General features: G+C 47.7%; 1 protein-coding gene across 1 annotated transcript in view; it reads left to right on the top strand.

The window, feature by feature from the left end:
* Positions 1–20030, top strand: part of TMEM132D (transmembrane protein 132D) — a 210060-nt gene extending 190030 nt beyond the window's left edge. The window contains exons 6-9 of the mRNA XM_032128095.1: positions 11312–11517; positions 12531–12804; positions 14142–14333; positions 17164–20030. Coding sequence (XP_031983986.1) covers positions 11312–11517; positions 12531–12804; positions 14142–14333; positions 17164–18333 — 1842 coding nt within the window. The 3' untranslated portion in view covers positions 18334–20030. The remainder of the gene's footprint in view (positions 1–11311; positions 11518–12530; positions 12805–14141; positions 14334–17163) is intronic.
* Positions 20031–20988: the final 958 nt, after the last annotated feature.

Genomic DNA, 20988 nt, shown 5'->3' with positions numbered 1-20988 from the left:
TCCCGAGACCTTGGTAACCACCGGTTGCTGCAGCACGAGCTGGATAATTAGAACTGACAACCCCTGTCTAGAGACTTCTTGGAAGCTGGAAAAATGAGAATGTTGTCAGAACAATAGCGATGCTGCTAGTCTGCAATGCAGTGATGGAGATGAAAGATGAGTGAATCCAAGGAGGCAGAGAATGTATCAGCCCAGTGCTTTTTTCTAACTAATTTAGAAGTCCAGAATGGTCTGAAAGAATTTACATTTCTCTTACGGCCTTAGAGAAAAAGCATTTTAAACTAGTTCCTCTATTTTTTTCTTTACAAAGAAAACCAACAGCTGTTGGTTTGTTGGACCAAACCCACAGCAAATTTCATAGCAGTCATTCTTAAAACTACAATAAGGATGGTCATTTCTTTTTTCATCAGTTGATACAAAAGAATTTTTACGTTTTATTTGGTTTTAAGCAATTTTCCATAAAGCTATGAAAACCCTTTAAAGGAGGATCTTATTTTTTTCTAACAGAGAAAAAATAAATTTCACTGGAAATGAAGCCAGGGTGTGTGGAGGAGCTGCAGTCCATGGGGATGTGCAGAGGAGCTTCAGTCCACACTGCTCAGCACGTGGTGGTGGCCTCACTCCGTCCCACCCACACCCTTGGAAGCAGCGTCTGTGTAAAAGGCATTTGAATTCAGTGGTGAGGCAGAGCTCTCCTCTGCACTTGCACAATACATCCGAAATGACCTGGTCAGGATGGGTGAGGAGTGACTGGAAGCGAGGCTCAGGGCAACGAAGAGAAAGACAGGAGTTCTTTACAAAGAGAGGCTTGTTAACATAATTGTGTTTATGTGTGATGGCAGTGCCAAAAGAGGAACTGCACAGAGCCAGGGGAGTGTTGTGCTGTGCAAAGCCAGCAGGGAGGCAGGCAGCAGCCCCCGGCTCACACCTGCCCGTGTGCACTGCAGAGAGAGAAAAAGTCCCACGAGAGTGGCAGCAGCAAAGCCTGGTGCTCCCACAGGTGGTGGGGCCAGGGGAACCCTTCTCTGGGCTTCTTGGGGCTGTCCTGTGCAAGGCCAGGAGCTGTGCTTGGTGATCCCTGTGGGTGCCTTCCAGTCCAGGATACTCTGTGATTCTGTTGGAGCAGAGTCTAAACAGGTCTGCCCCGGGCTGGAGTAACAGGGCCCTGTTGGGAGGAGAGCCCTGGGATTTGGGGTTTCAGTTCTTGGCTGGGTCACAGATGTCCTGTGAAGCTTTAGGCGTGGGATTTGGCCACAGTCTGGGTCTGAGCTCCCGGTGCCCGTGTGCTGTGGGAGCGCTCCAGCCCCAGCCTGCTGGGACAGCCAGGCAGCACTGGGACTGCTCTGCTTTTGGGCAGATTCAGCAATTCCTAAGGTCCTTCAGCTGCCCTGGGAGAGCACAGGAATTGCAGGAAGCACTTTTCTTTGATCAGACGGGTATTGCAGGCATTTTGCTCCCGGCTGCTCCCGAGGGCAGGGGTCTCACACACGGGATGACAGCCCCTAGAGCCGGCTATTCCAAGCTCTCTGTGTGTCTTAATTACCCTCCTCTCCCCATTGGTGCTTCACTGACTGGACCTGATGGATCTGGAAGTCTGACTGTCCCCTTTGCAGCCTGGTTTAGTCCGTAGGATTTGTCACATTGTTCATCAGCTCTGCTTCCCTTGGCCATCAGGTACTCATTACCCAGAGACAAGTGAGCAGCCTCCTTTTCACGAGTGCGAAGCAAAGTTGTTCTGTTGTCATTGCTCCTCTTTAGGCTTTCCTGGAGGGAGGGCAGTAATGCCATTCTCAGTTTAGTGAGGAAAAGCTTGGGGTGCTGGCTGTGTTTCTCGTTCTTCTCCTGCTTCACTCGGATGGCTGCAGTGAGTGACACAGAGTGCTCGTGGTTTCCAGATCGAGAGAGAAAGAGGAAGATGTAACTTAATTAACAGGAGCAAGAAAGCGTTCTCACATTGATTACAAACAATTGTGGCTCCTAAAATCTCCCGCACGAGGTGGGCTGAGTCCAGCAGCTTTCTGGCAGCTCATGAGACAGTGCCTGCCTGTCTGAGGCTCTGCTGCCAGCCCCGTCCCGCTGATTTACAGGATCGGACACGGAGCCGTCTCGGTGCTGTGCTTATCCCGTGCTGGCAGCATCGCCGCTCGCTGAGCATCCCGAGCAGCAGGTGGGCAGGAAGTCGCCACCTCCTTTTCCAGCTGGAAAGCAGGAATTGCAGCCCAGCCAAGGGCAAATGAGGGATGGCTCTGGCTGCAGAGGAGCGGGGAGCAGCAGCAGTGAATGAGGCCGTTTGAATTCTCTGTGCGTGCCCTGCTTGGCAGGGACAGAGCTGCACCCCAGAGCTGCCCCCCAGAGCTGCCCCTGCCCTCGGCGGGGCCAGGAGCGGCTGCTGCAGGTGAGGAGGGGAAGGGCTGGCCCGAAGAGCTGCACATAAATGGTAATCAACAGCAAGGTGCAGTTGTGTAACTCCAGCACCTGAGCTCTTCCTTGTTTCTTACAGATTAGGCTTTGCAAAATCCCTGTGAAGCAAGGGGGATAGGATCCTTGTTTTACAAATACATCAAAGGGAGATTAAAGGCCGGATTCTTAGGGAGGTTTAACCACCAAACTCCCCTGGAGTTCAGTGGGAGTTAACACTTCAGTATCCTTGGGAGTATTGATCTCAATAAATTACACACAGCCGTCTAGTAAGTGTGTGAGGGAGCTGGGAATCAATCCTGGGCTTTTGGAAAGGTTGTTCTGTGCCTTTACTTCCCCTCCTGCACGTGGGAGTAGCACTGTTCATTGTCCCAAAGGTACCACGGATTCTGTGTGATTGGATTTTAATTGAACAGAGTTTCATCGTGATGATTTTGTTTTGATTTGTGGCCCCAGTTGATTAAGCCTTATTGGGGAAAATTTGGCAGAGTTTATTCAGCCAGAATTTGTAGTCCTGTAAAGCAGCTTCATGAAATGATGCTAATTTCCCTGGAATTTCATTTCTGACAGAAAACAAAAGAAGAAAAGGATGCTACCAGGTTCCTGTTGTGTCAAGGAAACAACTTGTTGTGACATTTCCAAAATGAAATGTTTTGATTTTTTCATTTTAAAATAACTTTTCCCTTGATGTTATGTATTTTTACATAATTTTAATCATTTGAAATTGAAATGAAACTGAATTTCGTGACCCAAAAATGAAAGTAAATGTAGGTGTCTTGAAAGCCCTGCTGAAATGCAGCATTCATCCTCCAGGCAGCTCGACTGCCAGTCCCATGGCAGAGGGGACACTCAGCACATCAGGTGGCCCCTGGCTGGCCTGAGCTCAGTGGTCAGTGGGGACAAGCTCTTTAAAGGCAGCCCACAGACAGAAATAAATCACAGGTGAGGACAGAGTGTACAGGATTAATGATGTGTTCACAAAGGGCTGGGCAGGAGCTGCTCTTCTCTCACTGCAACCCCGAAAAATGTATAAAATCTGTGCAAATCCACGGCACAGCGAGAAATTGACTGTTTGTAGTAGTGGAAAGGGGGGCAAAAGAAACAGAAGGGAAAAACCCACTGAAGTTTTATCCACCAGGTCTTGATTTTACAAAGCAAAAGGTGATTCCTGAGGAGAGGCTGTTAATGAGGGGATTTTTCAGTTGGTAACACCAACACACTGCGGGCGTTGTGTCGGATCACAAAGGAACTATTACACTTGCAGCTACAATTGGATGTTTGCCCAGAGTTGTAAGGCCTTTTAAAATGCCCCATTGCATATTTCACTCGGGTGTATTTGGCTGAGGATAACACATTGATGTTTGCCACAAAGCTGCAGAACAAACTAAAATATTTCTTAGAAATTAATTGCTATCAGAGCTCTCTTAATCAATATGCTCTGCGAGATGCTTCAGGTGGATTAGTGCAGTAGAAAACATTTTTCATGTGCACAGGTCTCTGCTAGTATCTGTTTGTAGCAGCGCTAGGTGGGCTTCCATCAGGACACTGTGGAAAGCCTGGCAGGAAACAAGACCCTTAAAAACGAAGGGAGATGTTTGTCTCTGGGTAGGAAAAGCAGATACAGCCGTGGGTGCAGTATTGTTTGGTGTCATGCTGCGATAGGAAAGCCACTGCAGTGCTGACACTTTGAAGGTGTGGACTTTCCAAATTCGGAGCACCCTCTGGTTTTTCTGAACCTGCAGAGTCCAGATGTGTCACTTGACCCTCCTCTAAAAAAGGCAAGGTCCTTCTGCACAGAGCAGAGAAGCAGCTGGAAGGGATGACGAGCTGGGAAGTCTTGAGGAGACAGCTCATCATGTCATAGGATCAGAGAATGGGTTGGGCTGGGAGGCACATCATCAAGGTTCAACTTTCCACTGTCCCCGGTTGCTCCCAGCCCGAATGTCCAGCCTGGCCTTGGACACTCCAGGGATCCAGGGGCAGCCACAGCTGCTCTGGGCACCCTGTGCCAGGGCCTGCCCACCCTCAGAGTAAAGAATTTCTTCCTAATATCTAATTTAATCATGCCCTCTTGCAGTTTAAAACCATTCCCTCTTGTTCTAATATTTATCACCTTTGAAAGGTTATTTTCAGATTTCAGCAGGTACTTCAACCCTCACAGTTAAAATTCAAAATATTTAAAATTAAGAAGACCTTATTCAGTGTAAATCTCCCCAAATGGGGAAAGCTTTGATCCAGGTGAGGCTGGAATCCAGTCACCAGGGCTCAGGCCAGGTCATCCTTCTCTCAGCAGCTGTGGAGCAGCCCAGCCTGGGATGCTGAACCTGCAGAGTCCCTGAGCAGCCAAGGAGCAGGAGGAGCATCCCTAAACCTGGTGCGGTGCCATTTGCATTTACTGCTTCTTTCTGGGGAAGAAAATGAAGATCTTTCTCTGCAGCACAGGAGGTGCTGTAATTATGCCTCCAGAGCAGCTGTTCAGTGGTTGCTCCTGATTCCAGCAGCATCCGGGGTGGTTTTACAGATCTGCTGCTGCCATCGATCTGGTGATTCCTGATCCTCACACTCCTCAGGAACCCCAGCCTGGGACAGGGCCCTTCTCGAGACCTACAGTGGGCTTAGGGCTGATCCACCCCTGTGCTGCAGCCTCATCAGAGTTATTTATCTGTGCCTCGCATCATTTCAGGCTGGGTTCAGCTATCTCAGAACGATCTCGCACCTCGGGTTAAGCGCGGGTGATTAAAGGTGACTCCGCCTCCCCCGAGTCATTTATAAGTGACTTACAGAGCTAATAATGGCCTCATCCTTTTGTACCTTGGTACACAGCTTGTGTTCTCAAGTCTTTTATAGCTCAAATGAGCTGCTTTTGCTTATTTATTTCTCTCCTCATTCATTTTTAATGGTTAGAAGAGACTCCCCCATTCTTCTTCTGACAGCAGTGATTTAGGCAGGGCTCATTATCATAACTTACGTTACTAAATATCCCCATTTATGCTGGTAGACCAAGGAAAATGTGTGCGGTGCTAAATCAGGAGAGATCCCATGAGCTTGCCAAGGTGGCAGGGCTGTGTTTGAAGTGTATGTTACATACAGAGAGTGCTGGTGTGGGGGAAGGATCATTTACAGCAACATGGATGGGGGCAGAGTGATTCCCAAATACAGATTTTTATGTGGAAATATCAGAGGCTTACCTTCCTAACTGGCCACCCTTGAAATGTAGAGACCTAAACTGCTCAAGGTACATCTTATTTTCAAAGACTTATTAGCTGGGACTTCGTAGGAGTTCCAGCAGAATTACTGCAGCAGAAAAGCAGTCTCCTGTGAGGGCTTTACTGTTATCCCATGGGAATTTAATAATGATAATGAGGTGGGGAAAGACTGCTACAGTTATTCCTGAGAGCTGACAGTGAAATGCTGGGTACCTCTTCTGGGAGTTATGATGTACATTCCCCTTCCCTCCCTCCCACTGTGTCTTTGGATTCTCTTCAGCGCAAAGCTAACGCAGGATTTATGGGACCAGAGGAATAGTCAGCCACAAATTCAGATCTCCCACAGACAGCCTGCACACCAGGGCAGTGGGAAAAGCAGTAAAATCCTTTTAGGAAAGGGATGGGAACAATGTTCACTGGAGACATGGATGCAGGAGGTCGGTGTGACAGGGACCGTGTGGGATTTGTGAGCAGCTTTATTGCTTCTTGCCACGTTCTCCCTGGGCTGGCTGAAGTCCTGCTTCCAAGAGTTTAGTGTGTTCTTCCACAGATAATGTAGCAAACAGTGAAATAAAATAGAGAAATTACTAAAAGCTAATTCCTCTGGTTTGTGATCCTACCCCAAGAGTGTACAGAAGGTGGGGAGTTTTAGAGGACAGAGATGACCCCTGTTCAAACAGCACAATCAGCCTTTTAGAGGTAATGTAAAAAAGAAGTGCCTTGGACCAGCAATGCCCTCCTTGTGTTTGCCAGGGAAGGGCTCTGTGTTGGAGTGGCACAGCAGCATCCTCTGCACAGCTGCAGGGCTGCCAGCTGAGCTTTGGGCTCGGTTTGGGGGCACCCAAAGTACAGAGCTGCACGTGGGGCCGGGCGCTGCAGATTTGCACGAGGAGCTGCAGGAGGAAGCAGCAGTGACTTCGCTCTCTTCCCTTTGCTGACAATGGGACTGGGGGTTTGAATTCAGTGCTGAGCACATCTGAAATGCTCCACTCCGCACATTTTTTTTGTAGCACTGATGATTGAACTCCACATCCAGCTTGCCAGAAGCTGCGTGTTTGGTATGGGCGTGGGGCACTTGGAAATGTAATTCCTGCCTCTGTGCTGTGCTGGCAGTGTGGGACGGACCTCTGCCCTCGGTGCCTGGCACTCAGTGATTAGATGTGTGTGTGTGACTCAGAGGCAGCTGTCTTAGCTGTTCACTGATGTCAGAAAAAGAGGGGGACCTGCAGGAGCCAAAAGAAACCCAAAGCACTTTTATAACCTACCAAGTTCATGCCCGAAAAAGGCCATTCAAACCTCAGTCCCTCAAGAGATAAAAGCCCTGTACCGAGAGAATTTCTGGAGCATCTTGTGAACGCTAAGTACAGCCTCGCTTAATTAATGGAAGTCAGCTCAGTGTAGTTGTGTGAAAAGCTCCAGTGACACAAAGCCTAGAAAAGCTTTAGCAAGGGAGCACAGCACCAGAAGGGTTTAATGGCATTATAATGTTCTTGAATCACGGTGGCCACAACACAGAGATGTATTCCAGCAGTACATTAGCAGTAAAAGAAAATCTACTCTTTCTCTCTTGAGCCGTTCTCACCTTTACTGAAAACTGGAGTTGCCGTCCCTGAGATACCAAAACTCAAAAGCAGGAGGGGGAAATGAGAGATGGGAGGGAGTCCCTGGATTTTGGAAAGCAAACAGATTGGTTTTCCCCACAAATCACCCACCTTGCTCCAGTCCCTTTGTAGCTGCTGTTGCGTTTCAGACAGTGTTTGCTGGCTGGCTGGGATCTCTGTTGTGTGCCCAGGCTGCTGCAGCCCCACTCTGCCGGGCACTCCCAGGGCATGTGCAGGGCTCCCTGGTGCCTTTGTGCGCTGCTTGGATGCTCTGCAAGCACAGCCGTGGTGAGGCCAGCGTGCTGGGCAGGGGCTGGCGGCACTCCAAGCCCCTTTATATGAATTAATGCTGAAGGAAAGGAGCTGCCTGCCCGGCTGAGGAGCTGGAATCCTTTGCAGGCTGGGAAGGGAAATGCAGGCTCAGAAGGGGCTGTGGTAGCCGAAGCCTCCCTGGGTTCTTCCCGTCAGCATCACTGGGAGAAGCCATGAGAGAGGCCCCAGGGCCCGTGCCAGCTGTGGGGACAGTCCCCAGAGTGCCAGCTGCCACTGCCTGGGACAGCCCTTCCTCCCGTGCATGTTTGTCCTGCAGAGGCTCAGCTGAGGCCCAGCAAACTCGCTGCACAAGATACTCCCTCTTTCCCAATAAACAGCTTGGAAAACACAATCTCAGAAGAGACAGAGAAGCTCGATTTTTCTTCTTCCCCCCCCCCATCTTTTTATCCCTTCTCTGTGCTGGAAGATGAATGGTTCGGATGTGTCTGCAGGAACACGGGCATGGCTAATCTGCCTGTCTATTGATGACCTGTTTCTGAATGTGCTGGCCTGATTTATGAAAATGTACTGTACTTTGCCCCATGTTTTGATGTTGCTCTGTTAGGACTGCATGCAAACTGCAGCAGAACAGTGATGCTTATTCATCCCAACAGTGAAGGGCTGGCTGGGAACTGAATGAGCTCATAGTTGTTGCCGACTTCACTTACAGCCAGGGAAACAGGCACAGGCGGGTATCCCAAGCATAGCCATTTTTTTCCTGACCGTCAGTTTGTTTTATAAATCATAATCTTGAAGGCATAAGGTCATGTATTTATTTAATCATTCATGTAGTAGTCTTTTAGGGATGGATTCTTTTTTAACTCTCGTTGTGCAGTAAACGCTGATAAAGTTGGAATCGAGGTCTGTTTGCCTGCCAAATTTTCTTTGTCTTGTTATTGCTTGAGTATTAATGGATTCCAAATCTGAGAGTCTGATTCCCATCTCTAACTAGCATAATTCAGCTGTTATCTCTGTGCCTGGGAGAGTGTGTGTTGAGTTCTGTGTGCTGGGCTGCTCTTTACATGCTCACAGATAATAAAAACAGCAGCAAAATCCCACCTGCACTGTGTGTGTGTGCTTCAAAAGTGACTGTTCAGACAGCAGAGCCTTACCCAGGCCAGGAGAGGTTTGGCAGGCGCCCTGCCAGCAGCCCTGGCCGAGTGCAGAGCAGGGAACACGCAGGAGATACACGGGGACAGGCAGGGGACATGGAAGGGACATGCTGGGGATATGCAGGGGATGTGGAAGGGACATGGAAGGGACATGCTGGGGATATGCAGGGGATGTGGAAGGGACATGGAAGGGACATGCTGGGGATGTGCAGGGGATGTGGAAGGGACATGGAAGGGACGTGCAGGGGACACGAAAGGGACCTGCAAGGCCCAGCGGCTCCACATGGTGGTTTGGAAGCTCAGCTCTGATTTCTGTGCTGCCAGGCACAAAAGCTTACCTGCTGCCCTCAGTCACTGGGAAGTGTTTCAGTCCCTAAGTGCCTTAAGACTTCAGTCCTAGGTTTATCACGTTTAATGGCCTAATGTGTTAATTAGCTAAGATTGACCAATGTGAGGTGTTGGTAGCTGGAAGCAGAGGTGGCAAGCTCTTACCCAGGTGCTACCCAGGAAAATCCTGGTGTTCAGAGCATTCCTTTGTGCCCCTGGTCCAGCCTGCAGAGCACAAGGGCGAGTGCAGGAGCCCAGGGCCATCAGCCCCCGGGCTGGTGTGACCTCGGGGCCACTCTGTCTCCAGCTTTATCTGTTGCCTCGCCGGTGGAAATCAGCACTCTGAGGCTCTGCCCAGTTTCTCTCCCCACTGGTGTCTCAGGGGAAGTGGGGAAGGCACAAAGCAGCAGACAGAGCTCATTAGCACATAAGAGACTTGTCTGGTGTGAGAACAGCACTTAAAATACAAAAAGGCAACAGGGATAAGCACCGTGCCAGCAAGCAGCAGACGATTTCCATTTAGCGAGAAGCAAGGTGGGAGAAGGAGCAGATGTGCCAGGCACTGCCTGAAGGTCTTCTCCCCTCCTGCCTGTCAGACAGGCTATCACACATTGCAGGAGGGAAGCACGGTGCAGTTCTTGCCCTGAAAATATCCCACTCACAGTAGTGTGGCTCCTGCAAGAAACAGGAATGTGTGCTCTGGTGCTTCGGCCCAGACATGCTGCTCCCCCAAGGGGATGTGCTTGTGCTTCCAGCCTCCCCTGCAGCCATTCCTGCAGGCTCACATCGAGCTTCTCTGGAGTTTTGCCAAGTCCCAGGCCAGTTGGGATCAGCACTGTGGGGAGTGGATGTAACATCAGTGCCCGAGGCCCCAGCCAGCCTGGGACGTGTCTGTGCTCAGTTGCCTGCTCTGAGCTCCTCCCCTCATGTTTTGAGGGGTTTTTGACAGCAGCTGGGTTTTCCTGCTGGGCAACACACTGAGATTGGATCCTGACAGGAGCTGTTAGGAGCTGATGTAAAACAGGCTTACACGAGACAATCCCCAAACCCATAAATCTGCTTCTAAACAAACTCCTTACTTTCCTGCTGAAACTGACAGCAACTACAGGAGTTTGACCTTAAAGCAGACTTTGCTTGGGAAGGAGACATTGCAAAAGCCATGATAACCTTTTCTTGGTGTGTTACCTAGGCTCAGACAAGCCAGGATGGAAATGCATTCACTGTGGATCTGTCTGGGAGGAGGGTGTTGTTGTTTAAAGATAATAATATCAGGAATGCAAATTATCCTACAAAAGCTGGTGATATTTAAATATGATTTAAATTCATTTAGCATTTAAACAGAAAAGTAGAAAATGGCATTACATTCAGATGAGGATGAGACTATACATTCCAGAGTGAGAAATATTAAATACATTGATGGAATGGAATAGAAGGGCTGGCTGGTAATGGATTGTGAAAAGAGTTCAGGGTTCTAATAGATCATTCCTTCAGATCATCAGCACGGTAAAGTGGTAGTTAATAAATTATTTGACGTGCACATTTACTCATATATTTTATCTAACTGTAATGAACAGGTCCTGTCAGCTCACCTAGATCCTTGCAGTAACTGTTAAATTGCTCGAGTGAGATTTACTAACTCTCTGCAATATTGATGTCCAGAGCTGCAGGTAATAAATAAAGTGACATCAGGACTGGCTTGAGCTCTGCTCCAGAGTTGTGTAAGGCCTCTGCCAGGCTGGCAGCAGGGAGGAAGCTGTTTGGGCCCAGTGGACAGCCCTGGGCATCAGTGAGCTCTTCCCTGGGATTCCTTTTGGTTGTGACCTTCTATTCCCCGGTACCTGTGGCAGGACTCGTGAAGAACTCTGTCCCATTCTGGGGTTGATTAGAAAGGTCAGCCCCTTCTCAGTTCAGTTACCTCTTCCTGCTCCAGGTGAGTGGGGCTCCTTGGGCTGCACACAGGAGAGCAGGAGGACTGGGAAGTCTGGCTGAGCTTTGGGGAGAGGAGAGGAATCTTCTGTCCCTGCCATTTTACTAGATCTGTCCTACGGTTGGAGTGGGAATTAAGGACAAAAAAAAAAAGCTGTTCTCTTATCTTAAATTATACTAGAACTGTTTATAGCAGGAAAAGCCAGCCTGTTAAAACGATGCTGAATTATACAGGCTATGAAGGGCACACCAGGCACCTTTCTCGTTAGTCCTAGTTGTCCTCTGAACCTGGAGCTAGTTTAAACCTAGATCCTTTCTCTTCCTCCTACTCACTTACCCAGCATGTAGTGAACTTTATAATTCATGAAGAGACTCATTAATTTTTTTTCCTTCTCCTTTTTATTTCCAGGTTTCTGACAGATGTGACTATGTCTTTGTCAATGGGAAGGAAATGAAAGGCAAAGTGAATGTCATAGTTAATTTTACTTACCAGCATCTGAGTGCCCCTTTAGAAATGACAGTCTGGATTCCTCGTCTCCCGCTGCAGATAGAGGTCTCTGACACAGAACTAAATCAGATCAAGGGGTGGAGAGTCCCCATCATCTCTAATAAGAGGTAGGTTTCATTAGAGGATGTTCATTCTGAGCTGTGCACTTGCCAGGGCCCTGTCAGGGCCAGTGGATCTGAACATGCTCATTTGGCCTTAATGCAATTCTGCTGTAAATTTGAAGGTCACCAGACATTTATTCAGTAGGCTCCTGCACTGGACTTCTAAGGGAAATGGAAACTGCAGGCTGCACGAACCTATATTGGAAATCAATTTCCTTTTGTAGCACTAAGGACTGAGATGGGAAGAGCCAATTGGTCAAGTTAGGCAGGATCAGGCACGAGGCAGCAAGGAGACATCAGCAAGAACCAGCTCTGGCAAGGCTGGTCAGTCTCCAGCCTGTTCACAGGTCCTGGCAGTTCATGGATCCATTGTCAGTGGTCACAATTAGCACATACCTGTTTCAGATCCCTGTAGGGTCCCATGGCAGTGATCAGAGTCCCAGAGTCAGGACAGAGCTTTCAGACTCTGCCAGTGCCCACAGAACAGAGGATGGATGAAGCAGGTCAGAACTGTCTGCATCTGTTGTCAGTGTTATTAAGAACAAGAGAAACGAATTGATAGAGTAGGTACTTGGTATTCCCACCTGCAAATGAAGACATTTGTGACAGGTTTCTGTTAGTACCAGAGCAAAGACATTTTGGTGGAGATGTGATTTCAAATTGTACTGTACAGAGAGGGATGTGTGTGTAGGTGCAGAGGAGATTTCCATGGCAACACAAAGATGTTTATGGGAAGATCCAGAAAGAAAAGAAGTGCGAACGTCCGGAAAGCAAGGACTTGACATGGAAAATAATGGAAGATATTTGGGGGGGGACAGTGTGGTAGCAAAGCTGGGAGGCCAGTTGGTGATCTCAAGTGCTGTCCTGGAGTTACGAACAAGGGAAACAGGATAAAAGTGGGAGAACCTGAAGGAAGCAGCTTGGTCCCACAACCAGGCTGCAGACTTAGGTCAGCAGCAGCTCTCCTGTTCCAGGCTCTCCCAACACAGTTTCACTTCTCCCTGCTGTTGTCCCGGCAGGCCGGCCAGGGACAGCGACGACGAGGATGAGGATGAGCGCAGGGGCAGGGGCTGCACCCTGCAGTACCAGCACGCCATGGTCAGGGTGCTCACGCAGTTCGTGGCTGAGGCCCCGGAGCCTGGGGCCCCGCTGAGCTTCCTGCTGGGCTCCGACTGGCAGCTGGACATCACCGACCTCGTCAGGGACTTCATGCAGGTGGAGGAGCCGAGGATCGCCAGGCTGCAGGACGGGCAGGTTCTGGTTGGGCTGGAGCTTGGAATGACCACGATTCAGGTAAGGAAATCACTGATGTGTTCTGTTCCTCCCTGGGCATGGGGTGATCCAGCATTAACAACAAAACCTGGAGCCAACGATTTTTGAATGCAAAAGAATTGCAGCAAGAGCTAGAAGACATGGAGGAGATAGTTTTCTCTCCTTATCTTGTGCCCCAAAGTATAGTAGATCACAGTTTTATTTAATTTTATCCAACCTGTATATTGGGAGGCTTTTTCTGATTATTTTTGTCTAAGGCTGCTTTTGAAGCTGGAGCCAGGATAAGGGTTATCACAAGGCATGCAGCTGGTGGAACAGCTCAGTCTTCTCCCAGCCTACACTGACAGAGCAAAGGGTAAAGTGAAAATTAACTAGAGCTGGTTAAGGAAGTGAGACTGGAATATAATATTAATTAAAAGGAAAAGGAGATGGGGAGAGAGAGATTGTTTCAGTGATACTGAAGTAGAAAACATGTTAACAAACATTAGAACAGGGAAAAAAAATCTCTCTCTCCAAACATGCTTATCATCCCAAAGTGTCAAAGCAGAAACAACCAGCACACCTGTCGATACCGAGGTTGTCAAGGCTGCAGAAATTGGATTCTTCCTGCAAAATCTGTAAAGATTTTCTGAATGCCTTTCTAAAGCTCTGGAACTTACAATGCTCCAACCAGTGCACACAAAACTGTGCAAAGAAAAATCCAAGGGTAAAAAGCTGAGAGCAAGTTGTCTTTAAAGAACACCTCTTATAAGCTGCTTTAAAAATGCTCTGTACCCTGTATGGATCATTAAATTCAACTCGCTTGCTAATGAGCGTCTTTGGATGTCATGTATCACTGCACTGACCTCTGTGTGTATTTTCTTAACCAAAACAAATTTTCTCTGTCAATTTTGTATTCAGTACCATGAGAGGTTATTGTAGCAATACATTACCCTTTCTTTCCATAGGATAGAAATAAATACAGTTTATTCAATGGACTTTAGATAAATTTACAGACTGCATTTTATTTATGGTACCTCAAAACATGAGGATTAATAAAATACTTAAATTTCACATGAAGATTACATTTACAGCTTGTTACTACACCTGAAGCAGATGTAGTTGGCACATTGCAGAGGTGAGTGGCACATTGCAGAGGTGAGTGGCACATCTGATTACAGTTGCATAGGTGAAAGGTGTTACAAGGCCCCTATGATTGCAGAAGAGTTACAGAATATGAGTAGCCCTTTTTAATCATATTTTAATAGTGTCTGCTGTGTGAAATTCTTCCCATGACCATAAACATCCCTTGTCAGCACAGTTCTGTGTGGTATTTTATGTACAGAATGGCTGTTGCTAACTTCAGTTTTTCTTCTCAGATACTGTCCCCGCTTTCAGATGCCATCTTGGCTGAGAAGACAGTGACAGTCCTGGACGAAAAGGTGACAATAACTGACCTGGGAGTGCAGCTGGTGACAGGACTGTCCCTCTCTCTGCAGCTCAGCCCGGGAAGCAACAGGGCCATCTTTGCTACAGCTGTAGCACAAGAGCTGCTCCAGTCCCCAAAGCAGGTACTGGTGCTGGGCTGTGGGAAGGACCCTGCTCTGAGTCATTGCAGCTGACATTTCCAGCTGCTGCAACCAAGCAGATTTTTACTAATAGTGTGCTAATGAAACTTCTGCTTATGGGACTTCCCCGAAGGCCACCAAGGGCCCTAAACAGAAAAACAAAGATCTCACAAAAAGGGCACTGTGTTTAAACAGCCCCAGGCACCAAACACCCCTCCTGTCATGGCTGATCCCATAAATAACACAGGCAACTCAGTGATGTGTCACAATTGAGCACCAGCAGTCCCCTTGCACACACCCACACCCCCCTTTTCTGTCCCATCCAGCACCTACCACATTCCAGGACATCGTGCCGTGTTCAACCTCTCACCACAGATATCCAAATCAACCCTTTAATTCCATCTTTACGTGAGAAAGTGATCTGTGTTGTGCCCAACTCTTCTTCCTTTAGTTACTTCCTGTGAGCACTTTAAGAAGTCAGGGAACATCCCTTTCATTCTGATTCATTACTAGAATGTGAATCAGCATCACTGACTCATTTCCTGATTCATGATTTCATAAACCATTTTTTCCCCCTTATTACTCTTAGTTCCTTTATTAGGAACCAACAGTTACCAAGGGCTTTTGGACTTTGCCATGTCCTCATCAGTCCCTGCTTGGTATTTGTCCTTGTGCTTCTGTATACATTTGAAATTTAAACTTCTTTTCCAACCCAAATCCATCAGTCTGGGACTTTCATCAAGGATGCACGGGGCTCTTAACACTTAAGCATGTTCTGAGCTTTAAAGGTAAATGATCATGGCATGCACATTTGAAGTCTGGCCAACTGTTGAGGTGCTCTAATTCATCACAGAGTCTTATCCTTGGGATGCAGGATGAGAAATAATGCAGAGCTGCTGTCTTTATGGGGTGATAAAAATCAGGCTCCCATAGTGTTCCAGGAGCCCAGGAATCGATGCCAGGCAGGTTGAGGGAAGGCCAGTGAGCTAATCCACTGCTGACATGGGGAGTTACACAGGGTGCCCTGAGTCCAGCCCAGGAGCAGGCGTTGATGGCAGTCAGTCCCACTGCTCTGGCATTTCAGTTCCCAGAAATGGAGTCTGGACAGGTCCTTCCCTGGATACAGGGGTGCAGTCAGGGCAGCACTGGATCCACACTAAACCAGAGAGGGAGTTGTGTGCCCTCCTCTCTGGAAGGGCTGACTCTGGTTTGGAAGGCAGCTGGGTCCCTCTGTTGCTCAGGACATGATTTTCAGAGCACAGTCCCTATAAGCAAAGCAATGCAAAATGATTAAATGATTATGCAGCTTTAAGCAACACAGTGGGAGGATGAGAGCTGATGACACAAATTCTATGCAGCCTTCAAGAAACATCCAAAGATTAATAAACACAAAGCCGGGATTTATGACAGTGTCAGCAAAGTCTTAGGGCTCTGTCCTGAAATAGAGACAGAGGCAAATCTCCCATTGAAGCAGGGGGAGCTCCGTGGCTCTGAGGATTTCGGAATCAGGCCAGTAGATTATGCACGATACAATCCCAAAAGACTGGAAGCTTATTCTCCATGCTCTGAGCAGGTGAATGACTTTGTGCTAGGAACAATTTAAAGGGTAATCATATGTATTTGTTCTCTATACATATGTGGAGTTAGAATGTAAATACTGTCTGTATGGAAAACTGCTTATTTAAAGAAACAGGACTTTTATATTCATGGTTTTCACAAGTTAATTTGTTGGCTGGATGTCTGTCTGTCTGGCAGACTGTCAGAGCAAGGTGATCCCAACTCTGACCAAAAGCCCATTTCAGACAGTAGAGAATCCACTGATGGAGCCAGGAGTCTGTCTGGTGGGGATTCTCCAGTGTCTACTAAGGTGCAGATATGCCCACCAAACCAGGGCGAGTCAGACCATCAGAAGCAGGAATGAGATTGCAGGAGAGCAACCTGAATTTTGTCTGCAAATGATCAATGTAGGAATACAAAGATTTTGTCAGATAGCACAACAATTTTCAGTAGCCATTTGAGAGTCCTTAGAGAGCCTGATTTTCAGAAATGGGTGAGGACATGTTTTCTGAAATTTAAAAATACTTTAAAATGTTTCAAGTTAGAAGCCAGAAGTCAAGGATCCCAGGAAGGCTGCACCATTAGGCACATTTGTTCCAGAATTGGTACCCAGGTCGGATTCATTTGCATTCAGAGAAAGCCTCCACGCACACTGGAGTACACAATCTGCATTGCTGTGACACAAGATTAAACTTTATTATTGTCTTGCTTTTAATTGCTAACAAGCGTAAAAATTACCCTGGCCATTTCCTAAAGAAGCAACTGATGGGTTTCCTCTGCTTACACAATCTGCTAATTTAATTTGAGAGACAGAAACCAAGGAGTGATGGTATGGAGTCATGTATGGGCCTGTTTGCTATATTAGCTGTCTTTCAACGTGTGTTTTGTGTAATAAGAGGAGACTTTGTCTTTTAAGTAGTTTAGAAATAACATTGGGGTTTTTTATTTAAATATACAACAGTAAATGATCTCAGTCACTGGTAATGCTTCCTGACATGCAATTAATTATGGTGCTGAAGTGGATTCTGCAGAGCCCAGGGGATACAGCTCCTTTAAGCACCTTTGTGGAAACAAATGTTATTATCAACGAGTGTTTTAGACTAGTATTTCTCTTCACATCTTGGCAAGATACTAATTTCACTGCTCTTCCTATTTATTTCTTTTCTGATTACTAATGGTACATGGATCTTGTGAGGAGGAGGGAATAGACCAGAACGGAGCACATTTCCCTCAGTGATCATTCTGAGTGTGTGCATATTTGTCTTACGTATTACAGGAGGCAGCCATCAGCTGCTGGATCCAGTTCAGTGATGGATCTGTCATGCCCCTGGATATTTATGACTCCAAAGACTTCTCCCTGTCAGCCACCTCGCTGGATGAGAAGGTGGTCTCCATCCACCATGACCCCAAGTTCAGGTGGCCTGTGATTGCTGCTGAGACCGAGGGCCAGGGGACCCTGGTGAAGGTGGAGATGGTGATCAGTGAATCGTGCCAGAAATCCAAAAGGAAGAGCATCCTGGCTGTTGGGAGTGGCAGCATTAAAGTGAAGTTTGGGCAGAGTGATGCCAACCCAAACATCAGTGACAGCAAGCACAGGGGTGTTGGTGTCCACCTGGAAAACCACGCCAGTGACCGGCGCCAGAAAAACACCTGGCAGGAAAGAGGGGATGGGCAGTACTACAGCTCCTCCATGGGCCACGAGCAGGGCAGGGGCACCACCACGCACAGGTCTATTCTGAGCAGGAAAGAAGACAGAGAGAGCCTCCTGGATGATGACAGCCAGAACCTGCCCATAGACTTCACGAGCTTCCCTGCACAGGTGGATCTGCCAAGAGACAACGGAGACTCGGAGGAGAACGACCTGGTGCAAACACCCCGGGGCCTCAGTGACCTGGAGATCGGGATGTATGCTCTGCTGGGGGTCTTCTGCCTGGCGATCCTGGTGTTCCTCATCAACTGTGTCACCTTTGCTTTGAAGTACAGAAACAAACAAGTTCCCTTCGAAGAGCAGGAGGGCATGAGCCACTCTCATGACTGGGTTGGGCTGAGCAACAGGACAGAACTCCTGGAGAATCACATAAATTTCTCATCCCAACAAGATGAACGTATCACAGCCATCGACAGAGGAGTGGACTATGAGGAGAGCAAATACCTCCTCAGCACAACTGCCACCAAAAATATCAATGGACAATCTTTCAGGTCTCCTGAGTCCACATTCACTGAAGGGAAAGAACAGAAAAGTGAACCAACCACCTCTCCTACCTCTAAGAGGAAACGGGTTAAATTCACCACCTTCACCACCATCTCCTCTGATGATGGGTGTCCAACTGTCAACTCAATCTTGATGAGTAATGAGGATGACATTAAATGGGTCTGCCAGGATATGGACCTGGGGGAGTGCAAAGAACTTAAAAACTATATGGAGAGATTACACGAGAATGCGTAATGAGACACGAAAGACTTTTTTTGTTTGGTTTGTTTGTTTGTTTGTTTTTCATTCACCTTCTGCCTTTAATTTTGGGTAGTGGGGCAAAATGTTGTATTCTAACAAGAATCAGCTGGTGGATAATAACTCAGTGGAGCCCCAAGAAGCCGCCCAAAAGCAGCTGGGAGAGCAGAGATCCTGGACAGCTCTTAAAATTCAAGTCTTCTCTGTGCTCAGAGATGGAAGTGAGAGATGTGTGTGGTTTTTTGATACACGGTAAGATGAAAAAAGAACTTAGAAAAATAATACGGTCTCATTCTCTGAGCTTTCCCAGGAAATCAATAAATATAACAAACTCCAGTGCAGTTTGGATATTACAAAGCTCACACAGCTCTACTGTTCAATATTGCAAGCTTTGGTTAAAAGCAAAAGATTGGTCTCAGAATAAATAGATCCATGAAGGGAGCATGTCGTTTGAGCCACGTGCAGAGAATATTCATCCAGGAACATTAATTTAAAGCTGACAAAAACCAACAGTGTGAACGAAGCAGCTCCCAGAGCTGAGGAGTCATGAGTTTCCAAAGAATCTGGAGGGGATAGAGGATAACTGGGCTGTTTACAAACCAGCATGTTTGCCTCCCAAGCACTGACAATGGATACACATATACAGTTCAAACTGAAACTCTTTTTAAGTAGATGCCAAGGTAATAAACTTTGCCAGCCAATTTTCGGTATTTCTTAATTTGTAAAATAGGAGAGGATATAATCTATACTCAGAACATCACTCGTATTAAGGAAGGTCTGTTTTGGAAAGTTTGAGAGAATGAGCTATTTTTAAAAGCCCACTTTATTTGACTGTCCTGTTTTGAATTTGTATTCCCAGCCATTTCCCTGGACCCCCATCTGGTATCCTGAGGGCACTCACCAGGATCAGGCAGCCTTGGAAGCTGTGGTTCCTTCCCTCCCCTCCCGTGCACACTCACTCCTCCTTGGCTCCTGCCGAGCACAGCCCTGCTGGTACCACACTGTCCTGGCTGTCCATGCTGTCATTTCCCAAAGCTGGCCACTGTCCCTGGGCTCAGGGCCACTTGTGCTGAACGGGACACCACCAGCAGCTGCCTCTTTGTGCATCCCCTCCCCTAGGGGAGGTAGGGTTGTTCAGTTTCTTGTGCTTCCCCCCTCTTTAGCCCCCTGCCCAGCACGTTTAGAGGGCACTGGGAGGTCACAGGGGAGAGCTGCACATCCAACATTGAACCCTGCAAAGCCAGACTCAGCAGATAACATTGGTTTCTCCCAGGGGTGATGATAATCTTTTGTTTTCTTCTGATAAGGATGTACATATGGTAGGATTTCAGTGATTACCCTTCCAACCTGACGTGCCCTCCAGCCCTCAAACCATGACATTTCCTGTGAGGTCCAACAGCAGTCTCCAATGGCCAGTGATAAAGTGCCAAAGCACTAACTAAAATCCAGGTAATGGATTTTATATATACAAATATTTCAAGTTTTCCTTTATTTTCTGGAGTAAGTCCTTGCCCCCTTTTTGTTAAGTCTTCCATCCTTGAATCTAGGTTGCTCAGTTTAATACACGCCCGCCCTCCCACAAACACTTAGATTGAATCCCTCTATATTTAGAATGTACTGTAGATTGTAAGAATGTAATATATATATTTATAAACATGCCAACTGTGAATAAAATTTGCATTTTAGTGGCTTCATCTTTTTTCCTACTCTGAATGCCTCTTTCCTTTCACTGTCAGAAGGTTTACCCTGCAAGAGCCTGGCAGCAATACGGAGCTGTGTCCTTTGATGAATCCAGGAACGCTCATGGCACAATCCCCTCACGGAGTTTTACACTGTGCAGTGGTGGGGCAGAACACACAGCTCCAACAATGTGTTATGCTACAAATGTCCGTGCAACCAAGTCACCCTTCCAAGAGTTGAAACTATTTGCAGATAAATCCACATGCTGTATTTCTAGCCTGAAAGCCCAAAAATGTGAGTTTCTGGGTTTGAGCTCTGGTTTTCTTCTCTTGGGAAGATCCACATTTGGCTAAACACCTTTTAAGGCAGTTTTAGGAGAGTGAGTAAATAGAGCAAATGTGCCCAATACTTTGGAGATGAGATGGTCTTTGGTTTCTTTCAGCACCTGTGCTCAAGGCTTGGATGACCCAGTGCAGGACGAGGTGCAGCAGCAGCAGCACAGTGCAGGACGAGGTGCAGCCCTGAGGACAGGACAGTGCAGGGTCCAGACAAGCTCTGGGTGAGCTCTCAGGTGAGGGAAGCAGCCTTGGTGCTGCAGCAAAGCGTGGCAGCCTCCGCGCAGGTCCAGCCGCCTTCCAGCCCAGCCTTGCCTCCAACTCTGGGGCTATTTTGGGTGCTTTTTGCACATCACTACGTGATGTGTGCAGTGAGGCAGTCGGGCTGAGAGTGCCCAGGTCTCTCTGGAGCCCAGCAGAGCAGAGGTGTGAGTGCAAGGTTGCCTTTCCAACGCGGCACTGCATGGCCCATCTCCCTCCTTGGGAGGAGCAGGTCCAAGCCATGCTGGGAGCAGCCTGTCCCAACTGCTCTGCCCACGGGCTGCCCTGGAAAATCCAGATTCCTGCATCAGCTGCCTCTGGGGAACAGGAGGAACTAACAGCAAGTTGCTCTGGTGGCACAAACCACAGGAATGTT

The sequence above is a fragment of the Corvus moneduloides genome, chromosome 18 (genome assembly GCF_009650955.1).
Source record: "Corvus moneduloides isolate bCorMon1 chromosome 18, bCorMon1.pri, whole genome shotgun sequence".
NCBI classification, from domain to species: Eukaryota; Metazoa; Chordata; class Aves; order Passeriformes; family Corvidae; genus Corvus; species Corvus moneduloides.
Note: the sequence above shows the minus strand (reverse complement) of the source record. Positions and strands in the feature narration are given on the sequence as shown.